The sequence below is a fragment of the Vicugna pacos genome, chromosome 11 (genome assembly GCF_048564905.1).
Source record: "Vicugna pacos chromosome 11, VicPac4, whole genome shotgun sequence".
NCBI lineage: Eukaryota > Metazoa > Chordata > Mammalia > Artiodactyla > Camelidae > Vicugna > Vicugna pacos.
The window spans coordinates 39,320,687-39,337,846 of NC_132997.1; the positions used below are offsets into that span (position 1 = coordinate 39,320,687).

General features: G+C 55.5%; 1 protein-coding gene across 5 annotated transcripts in view; it reads left to right on the plus strand.

The window, feature by feature from the left end:
* LDB3 (LIM domain binding 3) overlaps nucleotides 1-17,160 on the plus strand; it is a 63,095-nt gene that overhangs the window by 29,355 nt on the left and 16,580 nt on the right. For 3 of the 5 annotated variants that reach the window (XM_072971171.1, XM_072971170.1, XM_015250469.3), the window contains exons 9-11: nucleotides 7,066-7,245; nucleotides 10,829-10,944; nucleotides 16,342-16,783. In XM_072971171.1, coding sequence (XP_072827272.1) covers nucleotides 7,066-7,245; nucleotides 10,829-10,944; nucleotides 16,342-16,783 — 738 coding nt within the window. Of the gene's footprint in view, nucleotides 1-546; nucleotides 1,333-7,065; nucleotides 7,246-10,828; nucleotides 10,945-16,341; nucleotides 16,784-17,160 lie in introns of those variants that run through there. The other 2 variants (XM_072971172.1, XM_006217387.3) reach the window with 2 other exon arrangements.

The window sequence follows — 17,160 nt, forward strand, 5'->3', positions numbered from 1 at the left end:
AAGACTTCTCTCTGGGGACAGAGAAGGGTTGACAGAGACCGAGGCAGCGCAGGGAGGTGACAGGTCTGCTCACTAAGCCTCATCACGGGGACAGGCGTTCCTCTTTCTTGATGCTCAGCTCGGGAACAGAGACCTTGCAAAGCCCACTTGGCTCTGTGGTTCAGTCCCGAGAGCCCACAGCCAAAGCAGCCCTGCCCAGCCCTAACCACACGGGACAGGGAGAACCTGGGGACCCTCCCTTTGCCCAGCCCTCCCTCAGGCCCCCTAGCTTGACCCCTTCTCCATGACCCCTCCAAGTCAGGGACGTCGGCCCTTCTGTACTGGTCCTTGCGACTCTGGCCTTGCCCCCAAACCCGGCCTGACCCCCTGGAAAGTACCCCACGGGGGGCCAAAGCCTCTCCAAGCCGAATTCTTCCCTCCCATGCCCTCTGCCCCAGCTATCACATAGGGCAATGGCGGACACACCCCCTAACCCCTTTCCTTCTTCCTTCCTTTCTCTCTCTGTCTCACTCTGTCTCTGTCTCTCTGTCTCTCTCTGTGCCACAGGGAAAGGTTTGAAACGGAACGTAACAGCCCACGTTTTGCCAAATTGCGCAACTGGCACCATGGCCTTTCGGCCCAAATCCTTAACGTTAAAAGCTAAAAGGCTGTCTGGAATCCCCCTACCCATCTCAGGCCGGACCCCTCCCTCCTTCCCCCAACACAGATCTGGCATGTGAGCCCCACGGTGATGCTTGAGAATATATAGCTGTGCTGGGGGGGACCTTTGATAGTCACCTGCAGCATAGTGCTCTCCGCCCGCCCCAGAGCTGATGGCCGAGGCCCAGCCCCACGCAGCACCGCACCATGTCCACCCCTGCCCCTCAGTGCAGCCCTCACCACCTCCCAAATAGCCCAAGCCTCTGCTCCCCTGCCGAGGGCCTTCCTGTAGATCAGAGAGGACATGATGGGGTTTGCTGGCAGAACACCCCAGAACCAAGGGAAACATTACTTGCCACTGGTCCATTTCCCACCAACCTCTGCTCCTGGGAGAGGCAGCCTGGCCTAGTGCCATCCCGGAACGAGCTGCCCGTAGATCAGGGTCCTGGGAAGAGGCCAACTCCCTAGCCTCACTCCCTCCCTCATGCCCTCTGGAGCCCAGGCAGCCGGGAACAGGTCCCTCTGCAGAGGAAGAAGAGGTGCCAGGGTAGATAAGGCAGAGGCCCCTCCCGGCCGTGGTGAGACTGGAGCGTGTGTTCCCCTCTCTGTGCTGTGTGTGCTGGCTTCCTAGTTCTCTCTCCTGTACACATAGCATGCTCATTCTGAAATAAAGAGGATTTGAAATGAACCAAACCAGCCCCAGTCCTGCTGTGCCTGTGTGCGTACCACCCGAGGGGGCAGGTCTGAGGCGGGGAGAGGACAGGCACCTGCAGAAGAGAGGCCGGGGCTGGGACCCGGTGCAGCTCTGCCCACCGCTATTGTCCTGCCCCGAGGGCCCCGCCCAGTGCTCAGAGCTCAGGCAGAGAGGACGGCAGGTGAGAGTCTGGGCTGGTGGGCAGCCTTAGCCTCCTACGGGGTGTTGTGTAGGGGCAGGGGAGCAGGATTTGAATGCCCCCACCGCTCCTCCCATACACAGTCACGAGCCCTCCCTCCCTCCCCATCAGAAAGCACGCCACCAGCCCTTTCCCCCTGGAAGGTCTGCTCAGGCTCAGCCCTGGACAAGGGGGCTAGAGACAGGGCGGACACACCTGGACTAAAGAGCAGCTCACTGGGGAACTTTCGGGGGTCCCCTGTGAGCCCGGGCCGTGGCTCAGGGCAGAGGAGGCGGAAGTTGTGCCTGGTCTTGCTCAGGTGGCAGGAGGGCAGGGAAGGCCCTTGCTTCTGGCCTCCACACGCTTACAGCCTTGTGCTAGTTTGAGAATTTAGGAAGGGCCAGGCCGGCGGACTCATGTCCTCCCCACCCACCTGTCTACCCAGCGGCACTTAGCGAATAATGACAGATACCAAAGCCCATCCTTCAGGACGCCCTGCCGCCCTGTGCCTGGACTGGGCCAGGGCTTCGCTCCCACTCCCCGCTACCTGAGCATAGGTTTTCTTTCTGCCTCTGGGGACCTTAACAATCTCATCGAGAAGGGCTGGCCAGGGAGACTGTTCTATCCTGGCTACCAGCCTGAGATGCTCCCCTAAACCCTCTGCCAGCCTGTTCCACCTTGGCCCCCGTCTCTTCCTGCACCTGGCAGTCTGACTCCAGGGCCAAGACGAGGACCAGGCAGGGCAGGCTGGCTGGGGGGACCAACAGCGGAGGTGGAGGGGGGTGCGCCTGCCTATGTCTAGGCATCCTGGAGCACACCTGTACTGAGCTGACTTTTTTTTTCCCCTTAAAATTAAAAAAACTTATTGAAGTATAGTTGACTTCTAATGTTGTCTTAGTTTCTGGGTACAACATAGTGATTCAGTTAGACAAATATATATTCTTTTTCAGATTCTTTTCCATTATAGGTTATTAAAAGATATTGAATGTAGCTCCTCGTGTTATACATTAGAACCTTGTTGTTTATCTATTTTATTTTATTTTTAAAAAAATTGTATTCAAGTGTAGTCAATTTACAATGTTAGATTCAGGTGTACAGGAAAGGGATCCAGTTATCCATATACATATATACATATATTTTTTTCTTACTGAGGATTTCCAAGGCCTAAGGGTAGGTTCGGGGGTTGAGGGCTGCCAGACAGAGAGGCCCCAGGTAGTGAGTGTCCTAAGGCTGGCAGAGGACCTGAGCCAATCTGTCAGAGGTGGTGGCCTCACAGTCCTCTGTGCCCATCCCCTGGCCTGCCAGAGCCCACTTGGATCCATCTGACTGAAGCCCTGGAAGGCTCTAGTTTGCTTTCCAGCCTGCCAGGTGCCTCCCCAGTGACCCCAGGCCCCTGCATGCAGCTCCTTGGGCGGCCCTAGGCCAGGGGTGTGTGTAAAGCCCCCTGTGGTAAACAGGAGAGATGTTCTCACTCAGCATTTCGTGTCCATGGGCATCAGTCGAGGCACCCTGCCTGGCTGCTGTGGGTGCCAAAGGAATCAGAAAGGGCTGATGTGGCTGTGGCTGATCACGAGAGATTCAGAGATGAAGAGTGCTCCTCCGACTGGAGGAACAGAGAAGGCTTCCTGGAAGAAGGGGTCTGTGTGCTTCTCTTCAGGAACAGTTAGGAGTGGGGCATGTGCAGTTATGGAAGGCTGCCCAGGCATTCTAAGCAGAGGGAGCAGGCGTGCTGGTGAGGAGGACTGTCTCCAAACCCAGAGTTAATCATTTTGGTTGGAATGGAGGGAATGCAGATGGTGATATGGTTAGTAGTGGTCCATGGCTGGAATGCCAGGCTTGGGATTTTGACTGTGTTCCGAAGGCAGTGTGGAGCTGGTGAAGGCCGCAGGGCCCACCAGTCACACCGCAGCCTGTGCAGATGGCTGTGCACGGCACAGTTCTTGAGGGTGTCATCACACAGACCGCAGTGTCAGCAGGGCCCCTCATGTCGTGCGGTGCAGCAGCCCTGCTGCAAGGTGGCGTGGTCAGGGCTGCCCTGAGCAATAGTGATCTGGCCACAGGATGGAATGCCGACTAGGTGGGAGGCAACACGAACAGTTTCAAGACCAGCCACCTGATTGGTGTTCTGTCATCATCCAATCAACGGAGATGTTCATTTTCCATTCTTTTAGCTAATAAAAATAGCATCATCACCCCAATAATGGCAAGCAACCCCCCACCAATCACAACACCCCCACCATCATCACCAACAGTTCTGACCTGAGTCCAGCAATCACAAACCTCCGGGCCCAGTATCACCAGTACCATCTCTATCTTTTCTGTATATGATATCATCCCCATCGATAAGAGCATCAGTCAAGGGCCACAACAGAGCAGGGCACAGGGCTGGCCCACCGCACCCTGATGCCAGCTGGGTCGAGGGGAGAGATGGGCTGAAAAGGGGACTGGAGCCGGGCTGTGTTTCTCCTCTGGCCACACCCACTCCATGAAGTCACCAGCAGTTGATACAGTTGGGTTGGTTTGGTTTTTGCTTAGATATTTAAGGTGAATTATGACCAAAGCAGGAGGTGGCTCATAGAATCCTAGACCAGGCTGGGGTGATACCATGGGCACTGTCTTTAGGACTGAAGCCAAGGCCTGATAAGTTTTCTGCAGTGCTTGCTTTCTGAAATCCCCTCCTTGAGGTCTCTGGGGGCTTAGGGAACTTCGGGCCCCAGGACAAGAAACCAGGATCCTCAGGGGGCTCTTCATTGCTGCCCCTACCTCCCCTAGGCCCTGGCTGCTTGGTGTCTGCAGACTGATCCTAGATAAGATGCCACCGAGCCAGAACCCCGAGCAGCAGGCTCACATGCATGCCTTCTGTCCTGCCCTGTGATAGATGACGAGTTTTCCTGGGGCCATGTCTGGCTCCAGCTTCACCCCCGAGAATCCAGGGTTCATGTGGAGCCATGCCTGGGGTGAGCAGCAGGTAAGCTAGCCTGATAGGGAATTGGAGCACAGGGGACAGACAAAGCCAGTCTCCTATTTGCCCTGCAGAGTACTTTCCCCAGGCTGGGTATTTGCATCATTGCTGTTCCGTGTAGGGTCCTCAGTTCCCAAAAGCCCATGAGAAGCATGTGGCAGGCTCAGGGAGGAAACAGATAAAGGAGATGGGTGTCCTATGGTAGCCGAGGCCTTCTCAGACCATACCTGCTCACGTCGTGGGGGTCTGAGCAGCCAGCTCAGCGGTCTGTTGTCGGGGCCTGCAGCTACCTCCCAGGCATGGCTTCCAGAAGCCAGGTTCGTTCATGAAGGGTGGGCAAGCAGTCTCAGGGAAGGGCCGGGGCTGGGTACTGCCACAGGCCTGAGAGCTGCCCTCCTCTCTGAACCACCAAGCTGGGAAAGGGCTGGACAGGGTGTGGCCACTGCCCTTGTCCATCCTGGATGCTTCCTAGGCAGTCACGGAGAAGAGTGGTGCTCCCTCTTGTGGGACAGTCAACCCACAGCCTGGCCTCTTTTCCAGCTCTCTTCTTCCCTGACCCTCTCATGCTATTTCATGCCTTTCTCTACCTTACATCTCACTGGATGGAGGAGAGCACGTTGTGTTGCTTTGGTAAATAGCTCACATGATGCTTTTGGTAACTAGGCAGTCCTATCTGGGAGAGACCTCCGTAGCACCTTGCTACTCAAAGTGTGGTCCATGGACCAGCAGCATCAGCATCACCTGAGAGCTTGTTAGAATGGCAGACTCTCAGCCCTGCCCCACACCTGCTGAACCAGAAGCTGCACTTTAACAAGATGCCTGGGCAATTTGCCTGCATATTAAAGTCTGAGAAGTGTTGCAGTGGTTAGGGATCATACCCATCTCTGCTGTTTGGCAGCAGTGTGAAGTTTTAGCAGAGATTCAAATCTTTCTGGACCTCAGGTTCCTCATCTGTAAAATGAGGATCTTGATACCAATCGTCCAGCGAGGCTGAAAGGATCAAATGCAATAATGAAGTACCACTTAGACAGCTGTTGAGTGCAAGCCTGGCATATGGTAAGCACTCATGGAAGGAAGATTACTGTTCTAAGTTTTTTCATGTAAGAACAGTGCCTTTTGTTGGAGAAAGATTCTACTTGACTCATCTCAAGAAGAAGGTTCTTTCTTCCTTAATGAGGGGCCACTTGGGGTACTGGGGAAGACTTCATAATCCACATGCCTCAGTCACATGCTGCTGTCTCTACCGATAAGTTCTGGGAGCTCAAGCAATTGAACTCTCTTATCTCTATTCCTTTGCCTATTAAAAAGCATCAACAGTACCTACCTCAGAGGGCCTTGTGATTAAAGACATATGCCTGGCACATAGTAGGAGGTCAGTAAATAAATTTCATAGCATGAGGAAAGTCATTCTCCCCTTAAAGGGGTTGCAGTGTCTTGTTGTTATTATCGCGAGTACAAATCTCAGTCCAACAACCCAAATGAGCAAATAATGTACATTTCTTTGCTTTCCTGTAATTTAATCGTTATTCTCTGCCTCATTTTACAGATGCCAGAAATCTAACCCCATCGACCCCAGGCTCTGATGCCCCTCTCTTGCCTGGAGTGGTTTTGGGGAAGAGGGGCATATAGAATGCCAAGGCGGGTGGGGTGGGGAGTCTGGGCACCTGGTCCTTGATCACAGTCAACCTGTGCTGGCATCTACTGGGGTATCCCCATCCTGTCTGGTCACACTGGTCCATATTGGCAGAGCAGTCACCTCGCTGTTCCCAATTAGAGACTTTCAGATGTGCAGGTGCTGAAGGCTATGTCCGTGTCACTGTCAGGTGTGTGGGAAACCCTCTGCAGCCCCCAGGCCACAGGATGGCCTACAGATCTTTGAGCTGCCTCAGGTCTGCCTGCCCCTTCACCATGAACATGGATGGGGCATAGGGGACCCTGGAGTCCTGCCGCTTCCTCCTCTACTCTTGAATCCCCCATGCCACGTTGCCCCCTCTTTGGTCCAGATAACCTTGATCTGCCTGGCATGGTAGATTTCACCCATCTTCCAAGTGTACCATCTGTGCCTTGAGTCCTTTGCAGCCTTAAAGGCTCTCACAACTCCAGAGCTTAAGCCCTTGACAACAAAATATCTTACTTCTGCTTTTTCCATTGTATCATGCCTTCTCAAAGACAGTGCATGCCCCAGACTAAATGGGGAAGGGTGAAAGAAAGGAAAACAGGATGGGGGAGAAACCTTGGTGGATAATTCAGTCTATTTTTTGACCACACTGTGTTTTTATAATGCACATTGAGAAAGACAAATTAGGAAATACACAAAAATGGGTGGGACGAGGGCAGTGGGGGAATCTCACGAGGCTTGAGAATATTTTTGATGTGACTTGTGATCCTCTCTGTGGTCTGAGCCTTTCCTTCTTGGGCTCCAAGGGTAGAGGTTGGTGCTCTTTGCCGGAGCCTGGGGACAGGCCTTCTGGAAGATCCTGCTCTGTTTGCAGTAAGGCTGGTACCTTCCACCCAGCCCGCCTCTGCTGCAGCCACCGCCCCGCTGCGAAGGGGCGCCCTTGACCTGTTATCTTTCTCGGTCCGCCTCGTCAGCACCCCTATTGAGCATGCTCCAGTGTGCACCAGCCAGGCCGCCACCCCGCTGACCGCTTCTGCCCAGCCGCCTGCTGCTGCCTCTCCCAGCACAGCCTCGCCACCCCTGGCCACAGCCGCTGCCCATGCTGCCACCGCCTCTGTCACAGCCCCTGCCTCAAGCCGTGCGGACAGTCCAAGGTAACTGGCCCACAGGTGCCCGCCCTGACGGCGGGGAAGGGAGGCAGGAGAGGCCTCCCCGGGCCCATCTGTCAGCAGCTGTGTCCGGCCCTCAGAATGGCCCGTGCAAGGTGATTAGGGCCCCAGGGCCCTGAGAAAGCACTGCTTGGTGCTGAGCATGAAAGGGAAGCGGGGTGGGGGTGGGGGAGTGCATTTCAGGGAAATACACAGTGTGATTGAGGACAGAGGCAGAGGTGTCACCCTGCCCCTGGGGCACATGCTCTAGGCAAAGGGGTAAAGCCCCCCCACACACACACACACACAAACACACAAAGTTAGGTAACAAAGGGAGGCTGTGTGGGAAGCCTGTGTTCCGGGAGCTGGGACTGCAGGAAAGGAAATCAAGGAAGCCTCTATGAAGGAGGGAGTGTTGACCTGGGCACTGAAGGTAGGTCAGATTTAGTCAGATATTTAGCAACTACCTTGCCCTCGTCCCTTACTCTCTCCTCTCTCTCTCTCTTTTTTTTAATAAACATTTAAGAAAACTTTGGGGGGGTGTGTAATTAGGTATATTTACTTTTTTGATGGCAGTACTGGGGATTGAACCCAGGACCTCATGCATGCTACGCACACACTCTACCACTGAGCTATAGCCCCCCAACCCCCTTCTCCTGATGGAGAAGCATGCTACCTCCAGAGGCACCTGGTGGAGTGGGATTGACATCCCCACTCTACCACTTACTGTCTATAACCTTCAGAAAGTGACTTCATTCCTCTGAATCTCAGTTTCCTCACCTGTTAAGATGGTGAATGCAATGACTCTTTTATAGGGTCGGGATAGAAAAAGTGTACCTAAAACACGTAGCACATAAAATGCTCTCAAGTACTGCAAGTCACTGCATTCCTGCCTGCCCTCCTGGATACTCAGCAAAGGCAGGGGAGGTGGTGTTGAAAAGGGTGCGGGGAGGTGCGGGGAGGCAGAGGGGATGGGCTGGACAGGTCATTCTGGAGCAGCCAGGTGGTGTAACAGGCCAGGCAGGCCCAGCTGCCAAGTTGGTGTTCAGGGTCAGAGCCAGCTTTCCCAGTCTCCCACACTCCCTTCCCAGGGTTTTGCTGGAGAGGACACACCTCTGGGTCGGGTCGCATAGTTCCCTGGGGCAGCCTGAGGCAGAGGAAGGGTGAACAGAGTGGCCTGTGTGCCTCGCACCTACCCCCGGGCTTCACAGTGACCCAGGTGGTGCCAGGCCCAGCCTTTCCCCAGCTCAACTCAACCACCAAGGGTGAGCCCGGCCATGGCTTCCAGGGGTCGTCACATCCCCCTTCCTGGGGACATTTAGCAAGCCGCTTCCCTTCTGCACACCAGAATCCCTTCAGGTAAGGGCCTTGCTCCCGGCACAACAAAGAAACTTTTGAGGGGGGTAAGAAATGTCCCTGTTGTCCAGTGGGAAGATACCTCCCTGGTTTGAAGTGGGGGCTTGAGAGGATGGGGTCCCCGTGGATGGTCTTGCCTCATCCCCAGGGCCCCAGTCCAGCTCCAGCACCATGCTCCAGGCCTCCATGTCCTGGGACCCCCAGGGCTCCCTCAGCAGGGCAAACCCTTCCTTTGCTTCACCTTACAAAGAGGTGTGAGGCCTGAATGGAGGTCGGAGAAGGGCCTGGAGGGCTCCCAGCATCAGGCTAGAGCAGAAGGAGTCAGGGGACCACACTCTGGGCCCAGCCACCTTCCCTCCATGCACACGAGCTGGGATGGAGCTGGAGGGAGCCAGTGGGAAGTAAATGGACACTGAGCATGTGGCCCCAGAATCCTTGATGGATATCTTAAGCCTCTGCTTGTTCCCCCAGCACCAATCCCTGACACAGGACCCGTGGCTCCTGGGATACTGGGAGAGCATCCTCCACTGGTGGGAGAGTCTGACTAAGACCCACTGACCCCTGGCCTTCTCCCACCACAGTGGAAGCTGGGCATCCCTTGGACACAGCCTCTTTCTCTTCCACGAAGGCTCCTGCTCCATTGGTCTTAACAGAGGCATATCAGAGAAGGGCAGGCAGGCCCAGGGAAGGGAGACAATGTCCTCACTCATCCAGAAACAAGGCAACTTGGCAGGGCAAGTCTGCACACCGCCCCCAGTTCTGGGACACTGGCTCTTGGAGGCTCATTCTACCTCTAATTGACTGAGGCAGCACCACAGGCCCCTCAGGATCCTCTTAGGAGCCTGGCAGTGGGTTCTTAGCTCAGGCCACCCCCTCCCAGAGCCCTAGAGAGGAACAGACTCCCTTATCCTCTGACTCTGCCCAGCAGAGATGGGCAGGACCTGAGCCTGTGAGCAACAGGTGGAAGGAAGGCAGGAAGCCATGGGCTGCCAGGGGCTCACTTCTCCAGCACTCCCATCAATGCCCCATTTGCTCTGGGTGTGCTCGCCCCCATTTGGATCTGAAAGATGCAGGGAGAAACCAGGGACATGTTCTGTAAAGTATTTGTTAGCTTTTTTTTTTTTTTCAGTTTTATTAGGTAGAATTGTTACAATTTGACTGCACATATACAATATATTGCATGTAAATATGTATATATATATATATATACGATACACTGTGCTTTTTTTTACTTTACATATATGTACTGATCATTGTTTCTAAGAACAGTTAAAGAGCTTTAGCTTTTTAAACTTACATAGTTATCAAAGGAATAAAGCCAACCACAAAATAAGAATCAACAGGATATTCATTAGTTTTAAATGAAAAAAAGCAAAGGGGTTTCACAGACAAATGGAATTGGGAAGCACTGGATCTGCTTAACTGCAGGAGTTCTTGGAGCATTCAGCCGTCTAAGAGGAGACGCCAAGCACAGCATTTCCTGAGGCCATGAACTGGGACATTTTTTCCCATCTCTTTGGTCCCATGGTCTCTGGGTCGCAAGTGGGAAAAGGGCTGCTTTAGGCCTCTTGGCAGCTAACCCAGGGGGAGGAAGGCAATAGGAATTCTATAGGGAAGAGAAGTCTGCGCGGAGGGGCGGTTGATGGGGCGGGGGTGGGGGAACCCTGGCTTCCCATGACCCCGCCCTGGAGGACTCTTGCCCCAAACCTGAGACTGCGCAGCTCCCTCCAGCAACAATAGAGAGGGTGGGGAGGGGCCAGGTGGTCTGAGACTGTGAGGTGCTCCTAAAGGTCAGGAGGTAGAGGGAGTAGGGTAGCTCAGATCATCTCCATCTCTCCTCTCTCCTGCCTCTGCCTCCTGAGCCCCGCGGTGGGAGGGGGGGGCTCTCCCCAGGGGGTAAAGGGTTTTCCAGGCATCCTCCTGGCTGGCCGGTGGCTTTCCTCCTTCTGTCCTAAGGCGGTGGCACCAGCAGTGGGCAGTATTTATCAAGTTGTCTCTGCTGCTCTAACCAGACTCAGCAAGACTCAGCACCTAAAGAGCAGCTTCCTCCCCTCTAAGACCTCCTTGGTCTCCCCTTCACAGCCTCCAGGAGCTCCTCCAGGGACATCTTTGTCAGGTTTCCTCCTTCTAAAAGTTCCTTAAAGATCGGGGAGCCAACTTGCTCCAGGCCCCAGGGCCCAGGTAGGGCTGTCCTTCTTGCTGCTAACTCTAACTCTTTCCCCCTTGGTTCCAGGCCCCAGGCTTCTCCAGCGTCTGCTGCCCATACGTACAGTGAGGCCCCAGCTGCCCCTGCACCCAAGCCCCGGGTTGTCACTACTGCCAGCATCCGGCCTTCTGTCTACCAGCCAGGTGAGAGGCAGAGGGAGGGGAGGCTGTTTAGGCTGGGCGCGGGCTCCAGGGGTCAGCTGCAAGGCCACATCCCCTGAAGGATGGTGGTTAATGAGGCTGTGTTAATGACGTTCAGCCCTCCTTCCTCCAGCTGTGGGTCAGAATCCCATGGAAGCTGTCTCTGGCCCTGGGGAAACAGGTGGGCAGTGCCAGGCAAGGATGGAGCCTCCCAGCTTCCAGGAAGAGGGCATTCCTCCTGGGGATTTCCAAGTTCCTAGTGAGGAAGAGAGGGTTTAAAGTGGAGGGGCTTGTTCCTCCAGGAGTTTGGATCTGGTTCAAGCCAGAGGACAGACAGCTATAGCAAAAATGCCACGGGCTTTGGACAGATCTACTGCATCATGTTGTGACGCTGAGCAAGCTGCTCACCTGTCTGGTCTTCGGTTTCCTCGGCTGAGGCTAACTAGAGGCATGGAGAGCATGTGACAAGTAAAAGAGGGGCCTGCACAGGGGCTGCCGGTGGCTGGGCTCACTGGCTGTCTCTTCCATTTCTCTAGACCCCATTCTCATCATGCCCAGGGTCCCCTTTTCCCTAGGCAGAGTTGGGTCTCTCCCCAGAGCTCAAAGGCAATTCTCAGGCTGGTGTACACCCCACCTTCTCCCAGATGTCCCTGCTCAGTGAACCTCAGTGAAGCTAAGACAGGGATTGAGGCAGGAAGGCCTTTGCTCTGGGGAGCTGACTTGATGTATAGGGCAGCCCTCTGTTTTATAAAACTCTGACAGTAGCGTTGAGTGTGGGTGGAAGAACTGGCTTTAACATCAGACTCCCGTGCCAGGGCCCATTCTGCTATCTAAGGCAAAGAACTTCATCTCCTGGGCCTGAACTTCCTCATTTGAAAAATAGGCGTGATGCTGTGTACACCTGGTGCTCTGGGGATGAAATGAAGCATCCAGCAGAGTGCTTGGCACACAGGAGGTGCCCTTCTCTGTCCCTTCAGAGGCGGGGACACAAGTTCTGAGACTAAAAATCGGCAGGATTAGGGGGCAATTTGCAGCAGTCTGCAATAGTGAAAAATCTTATATGGAGCTAGAGGAAGCTGCCCTGCGGGGATAAGGAACACAGGGAGGGTGGAAAGGAGTCTGGATGAGTAGCGGCGGGTGGAGTGAGGCTCTATGGGGGCGCAGGGAGGGCATTTCCGCGCCTACACGGGCTCTCCCTCCCAGACGGGTCCTTTTGGGCATCTTCCGGGGCGGGCCCCGGGCTTCGGCGCCCCCGCCGCGGCCGCCGGCTTTCCTTGGCAGGCCCGCCAGGGGGCGGCAGGGCTCTTGGGCCGCGCACCGCGGGGCCGACCCGGCGCCCTTCTCCTCCTTCTTCCGGGGCTGGAGCCCTGACAGGCGAGACGTGCCGGAGCCCCGGGATCGAGGGCCCCCACCGAGTTCCCAGACCGTGCAGACGTTAACTCATTCCTGCCTGGAGGGAAGGAGGCGGCCGGGAGGGCGCGCGCTGGAGCCGGCCTGCCTCCGCCCCCTCTCCTGGGGGTGGGGGCCCGGGGCGGCTGGCAGGCGGCCCGGGGAGAAATGGGGAACGTGGGCCCGGGCCCCTTCCCCTCCTATCCTCAGCCGACCCCGGGACCCGGGGAGGGCAGGGAGCCCGTGTGCGGAGCGAGAGCTCCCCGTGAGAGCGCCTCCAGGCCGAGAGCGGCGTTCGCAGCCCGGATCTTATCGCCGGCGCGGAGGCTGGGCGGCCTCTCCCCGTAGCACCTGGGGCCCGGGAGGGGGCCGTGGGCGGCGGGGCCCGGGGAGGATCGGGGGAGGCCACGTCGGCCCGCGGGCCGGGCGGGGGCCGGGCGCTCGCGGGAGCCGGGCCCGACCTGGAGTGAGTCAGAAATCACCTTGTTTAATTACACATTCCCGAGCCACCGAGTGCGATAGGGGCCTTTTGAACTTGCCAATTAGAGATGAAATATCACCTTCTAATTTGGACGGGCTTCATTCCGTCAGGCAGAAATAGCAACAGCCGCGGGCTCCGAGAGGGGATGTCAAGTCTCAATCCTGGCACGTCGAAGGTGGCGCGGCCAGCCGGGCTGAAGGGCGCAAAAGGAAGGGACTGAGGAGCAGCTGCTCCCTGCGCTCCCCACCCCCCTCACGCGGGACGAGGTAGCCGAGGGGAGCCCTCCAGGGAGGGAAGGCCCTAGCCCTGGGCAAGGAAGCAGCCCACCCACAAACCAGATGCCCGTGTGCCTCTAACCTGCTGGAAAACGTCGTGTTGTAGGAGTTTAGAAGAGAGGGGTGGATCATGGAGTCTGGAAGGCCTTCCAGAGGAGGGAAGAGAATGGCTGCCAGGCAGAGGGAGTAGGGTTAGTGTTGCTGGAGGGAAGCTGGAAAAGTGGGCAAGGGCCCGATTTGGAAGGGGCGTGCTAAAGCCTGTTTTGCTGCCTAGAGAGTGCTCAAGCAGGAGATCTGGAGTCGAAGCCAGCTTGCTGCCTGAGCTCCAGTTTCAGCTAGGTTGTTCACTAGCTCCCTAACCCTGAGGTAGTCACTTAAGCTCTTCAAGTCTCAATTCCTCATGGGCAAAATGGACTTGAAAATATTTTCTGCCTCATTGGATTGTAGCCAGTATTACACGAAATAATGTGTATTAAGGGCTGGGCATGGGGAAGCAGTGTGTACTTGGTAACTGTTGTTCTGAATAGGACAGCACTGTCCAGTAACAAGACATTTTCTAGTAGCCATATTTTTAAAACAGTAAAAAGAAGCAGGTGAAATTAATATATTTTTTAACTCAATCATTTCAGTATTTAATCAACATAAAATTCTTCTTAATGAGACATTTTACTTTCTTGTATTGTCTTCAAAACCTGGTGTGTATTTTATCCTACAGGGTGTCTCAGTTCAGACTGCCACATTTCAAGGTGCTTAATGGCCACATAGGGCTATGTATTGAACCACACAGGATTAATCCGTTTTAGCCGAGATCCCCCACTTAAAATAGGAAATAAAAGCTTGCCCAGAACCCTATTATACATAACAGAGAGGAATGAAGCTGCTCTGAAGTTCTGCTGGATCATCTCTTCCCCCATCCCCTCCCTGCTGGCATTCCCCACATCACCCTGCGCCTAGCATTGTGAGACCCTCTGCTTCGGGCCCTTGGGAGCTATGCAAGGTTGTTAGGGAGGGTGACTATACCTCAAATATGGGCTTCACAAGTTTACAGAGTGCGCACAACATGTCACTCCAGTAGGTCCCCACCCTGTGAGGCAGGCAGGGGTGTCATACATACCACCACTGGTGAGCAGACTCAGTCCCAGGTTATCTGATCTCAGGATGTCATATCTCCTACTCCCCACATCCCACAGTCTCCCTGGGCCAGACTCCCCCAGGTGACCATCATGCTGTGAGATGAGCTGACAGTTCATCTGGACACCAGAGTCCCTATCCTCACCATCCTCACTAACACTTAGTGACCCGTGCACAGTGCTAGGTACTAGGCTAAGCTTTTATAGTTCTTATCTCCCTCCCTTAATCCTCATAACAACCCCATGAGGTACCAAGAATTATTATTGCCATTTTTAGGCAAGGAAATTCAGGCCTAGAGATGTTAAGGAACTTGTGCATGGACACACAGTCAGGATGTAGTAGAGCTGGGATCTGAACCCAGGGCTCTTGGTGGCCATGCTGCATGCCAGAGAACCTGGCCTCCTCCAGGCTGACAGTTACTCCTCCATAACACCGTGTACCAAAATTTTCTGGAAATCGGATTCATGTTTTTTATAGAGATAGCTTAGGGTAGCAGAAAGAATGGTTTTGGAGACTCACTCTGCCACTTACTGGCTCTGTCTGAGCCTCGGTGACCTCAGCTGTAAAGGAGACTAACCCAGATGACCTGTTAAATCCCTAGTCTACCTTCTTAGTAAGTGGGAAGAGGACTCCTTATGGAGAAGGAATTCCTTACTTCTGGAAGCCAGCCTCACTCCCAGGATGGCTCCAGGGCAGAGCTGTGGAGGGTTTTACTCCTTCTGCTTTCAGTAACACAGGCCTGGTCCCTACCCGTTCCCAGCACTGGGTCTCCATGTTACCCAGCTCTGAAGGGCCCGTCATCTGGGAGCAGAGGGTGCAGAGCTGGAGCACTGGGCCACAGGCCACCCAGAGTAGTCCAGGGGAACCAGGTGGGAGAGACCAGAGGCCAGGCTGGGAACTTTAGACCTGAGACCGACCTTCCTTTCCAGGCTGGAGCCTGTGGGGGCTGCCTCAGCTCCCATCAGCATAGTCCATTCACCAGGCCAGACTCAGGAATGGGGAGGGAGGCTGCCCTGGCCTGCTTCCTGGGGTGGGAGTAATGAGGCCTCTTCCCAGAGAAGGAGACTGAGCTGCGGTGAGGTTTCTGGAAACTCTCTTCCTAGAAGGGGAGGCTAGCTGGACTATGTGTGCCGGACGCAGCTGGGTCTTCCCTGCTGGCTTCACAATGGGAGGCAGCAGAACTTAGAAACTGGGTTTGGAGGATCCAGGCCTCGCAGAGCTTTGTGTGGGCAGCTGCTATGGTCCTTTGTGGCGCTGCCCTAAAAAGGTTTCCAGCTCTCAGTGAGCTGGAGGAGGGGCCGTTCCAGAAGCGGGGCAGTGCGTTCTCCTCCTGTCCTCTGGCTTCCTTGGTCACACTCAGTTTCCACCAAAGTGGCGTGGGAGAGCATGGGTCCCGCAGAGGCAGCCATAGGCTGAGGGAGCAGCTCGACCTGGGCTCCGTCACCCTAGCATCTCTGTCCAGGTTCCCTCTGAATGACTCCTCGAGACCCACCACCCCAATCAAACGAAGATGGAATTTCCCCTCAGTACAAATCACACCAAGCTGTTTTTCAAGAAAACAATTATAGCTAAACCAGAAACCTGAACCTGAAAACCTAAGTGCCCAGTCATGTGCTTTGTCCTGAAGGCTGGACTCGGTCCAGGTTCAGCAAACGCATGCAACTGAGGCATTTCAGCTATCAAATCAGTGGTCAGAGTGCAACCAAAAGCATCTTCTAGTTAAGGCCATGTTGACCCACTCCCACCCTCTTCCTGGCCCAGGGGATCCAGATATGAGCCCTGCCCGGCACCCCTGCCCCCACTGCCTGTCTCCTGCAGGCCTCTGGCAGCCAAGGCCTGGCCAGCCCCACCCCGCACAGCTGTGGATATTTATAGCTCCATCCCTTCCCGGCCCTGTCCCAGCTCCCAAGGGCTCTGCTCTGGTGGCTCTTTATCTCTCTTGGCTCCCTGCTTGTAAATTCAAATGCAGGCCGTCAAGGAGTTCAGGGATGTGCCTCCTGTAAAAGTTGGAATTATGCTCCTCTAATATTGACATCGTCTTTAGCAGTTCTTTGGATGGGGGCAGGGGAAGTTGGCAGAAATGAATTCCTGACACGTTTTTCTTCGGGTATTTTTGGCTTGCAGTGCCTGCATCTACCTACAGCCCATCTCTGGGGGCCAATTACAGTCCAACCCCCTACACCCCTTCCCCTGCCCCTGCCTACACCCCCTCCCCTGCCCCCACCTACACCCCCTCCCCTGCACCCACCTACTCTCCCTCCCCAGCACCAGCCTATACCCCCTCGCCAGCCCCAAGCTATAACCCTGCACCCTACAGTGGGGGCTCTGCGGAGTCCGCCAGCCGCCCCCCATGGGTGACAGACGACAGCTTCTCTCAGAAGTTCGCCCCTGGCAAGAGCACCACCTCCGTCAGCAAACAGACCCTGCCCCGAGGGGCGCCTGCCTACAACCCACCGCCGCCGGGTCCCCATGTATCCCCCCTTGCCAGGGGTACCGTCCAGAGGGCCGAACGCTTCCCAGCCAGCAGCCGGACCCCACTCTGTGGCCACTGCAACAACGTCATCCGGTATGGTCCAGCTGTGCCCCTGCGCTGGGGTGCTGGGGTGCTGGGGTGCTGGCAGGGCAGTGTGGGGTGGCGGGCAGGGGCAGGGTCGAGGGTCGGGGAGAAGGCTGCATTCAGGGCCGTCTCAAGGCCCTCTGGCTCGCCATCTGGTCTGACCCTCTCTGAGCTTTCGCTTCCATATCTGTGTGACACCCACTTCCCCGGGGAGCTGGGAGGAGTCCATGAGGTAAGTGGGTGAAGCTCCCAGCCCCGCCCCCTTGGGCTCAGGCCGGGTTCTGGGAATTGCAGGCCTGGTTGGGAGGTTTATTGGGCATGTCGCAAGCTGGCTGACAGTGCTAGTTTTGACCCAGTGTTCCTTTAGGGTTGCTTCTGGGTCTTTC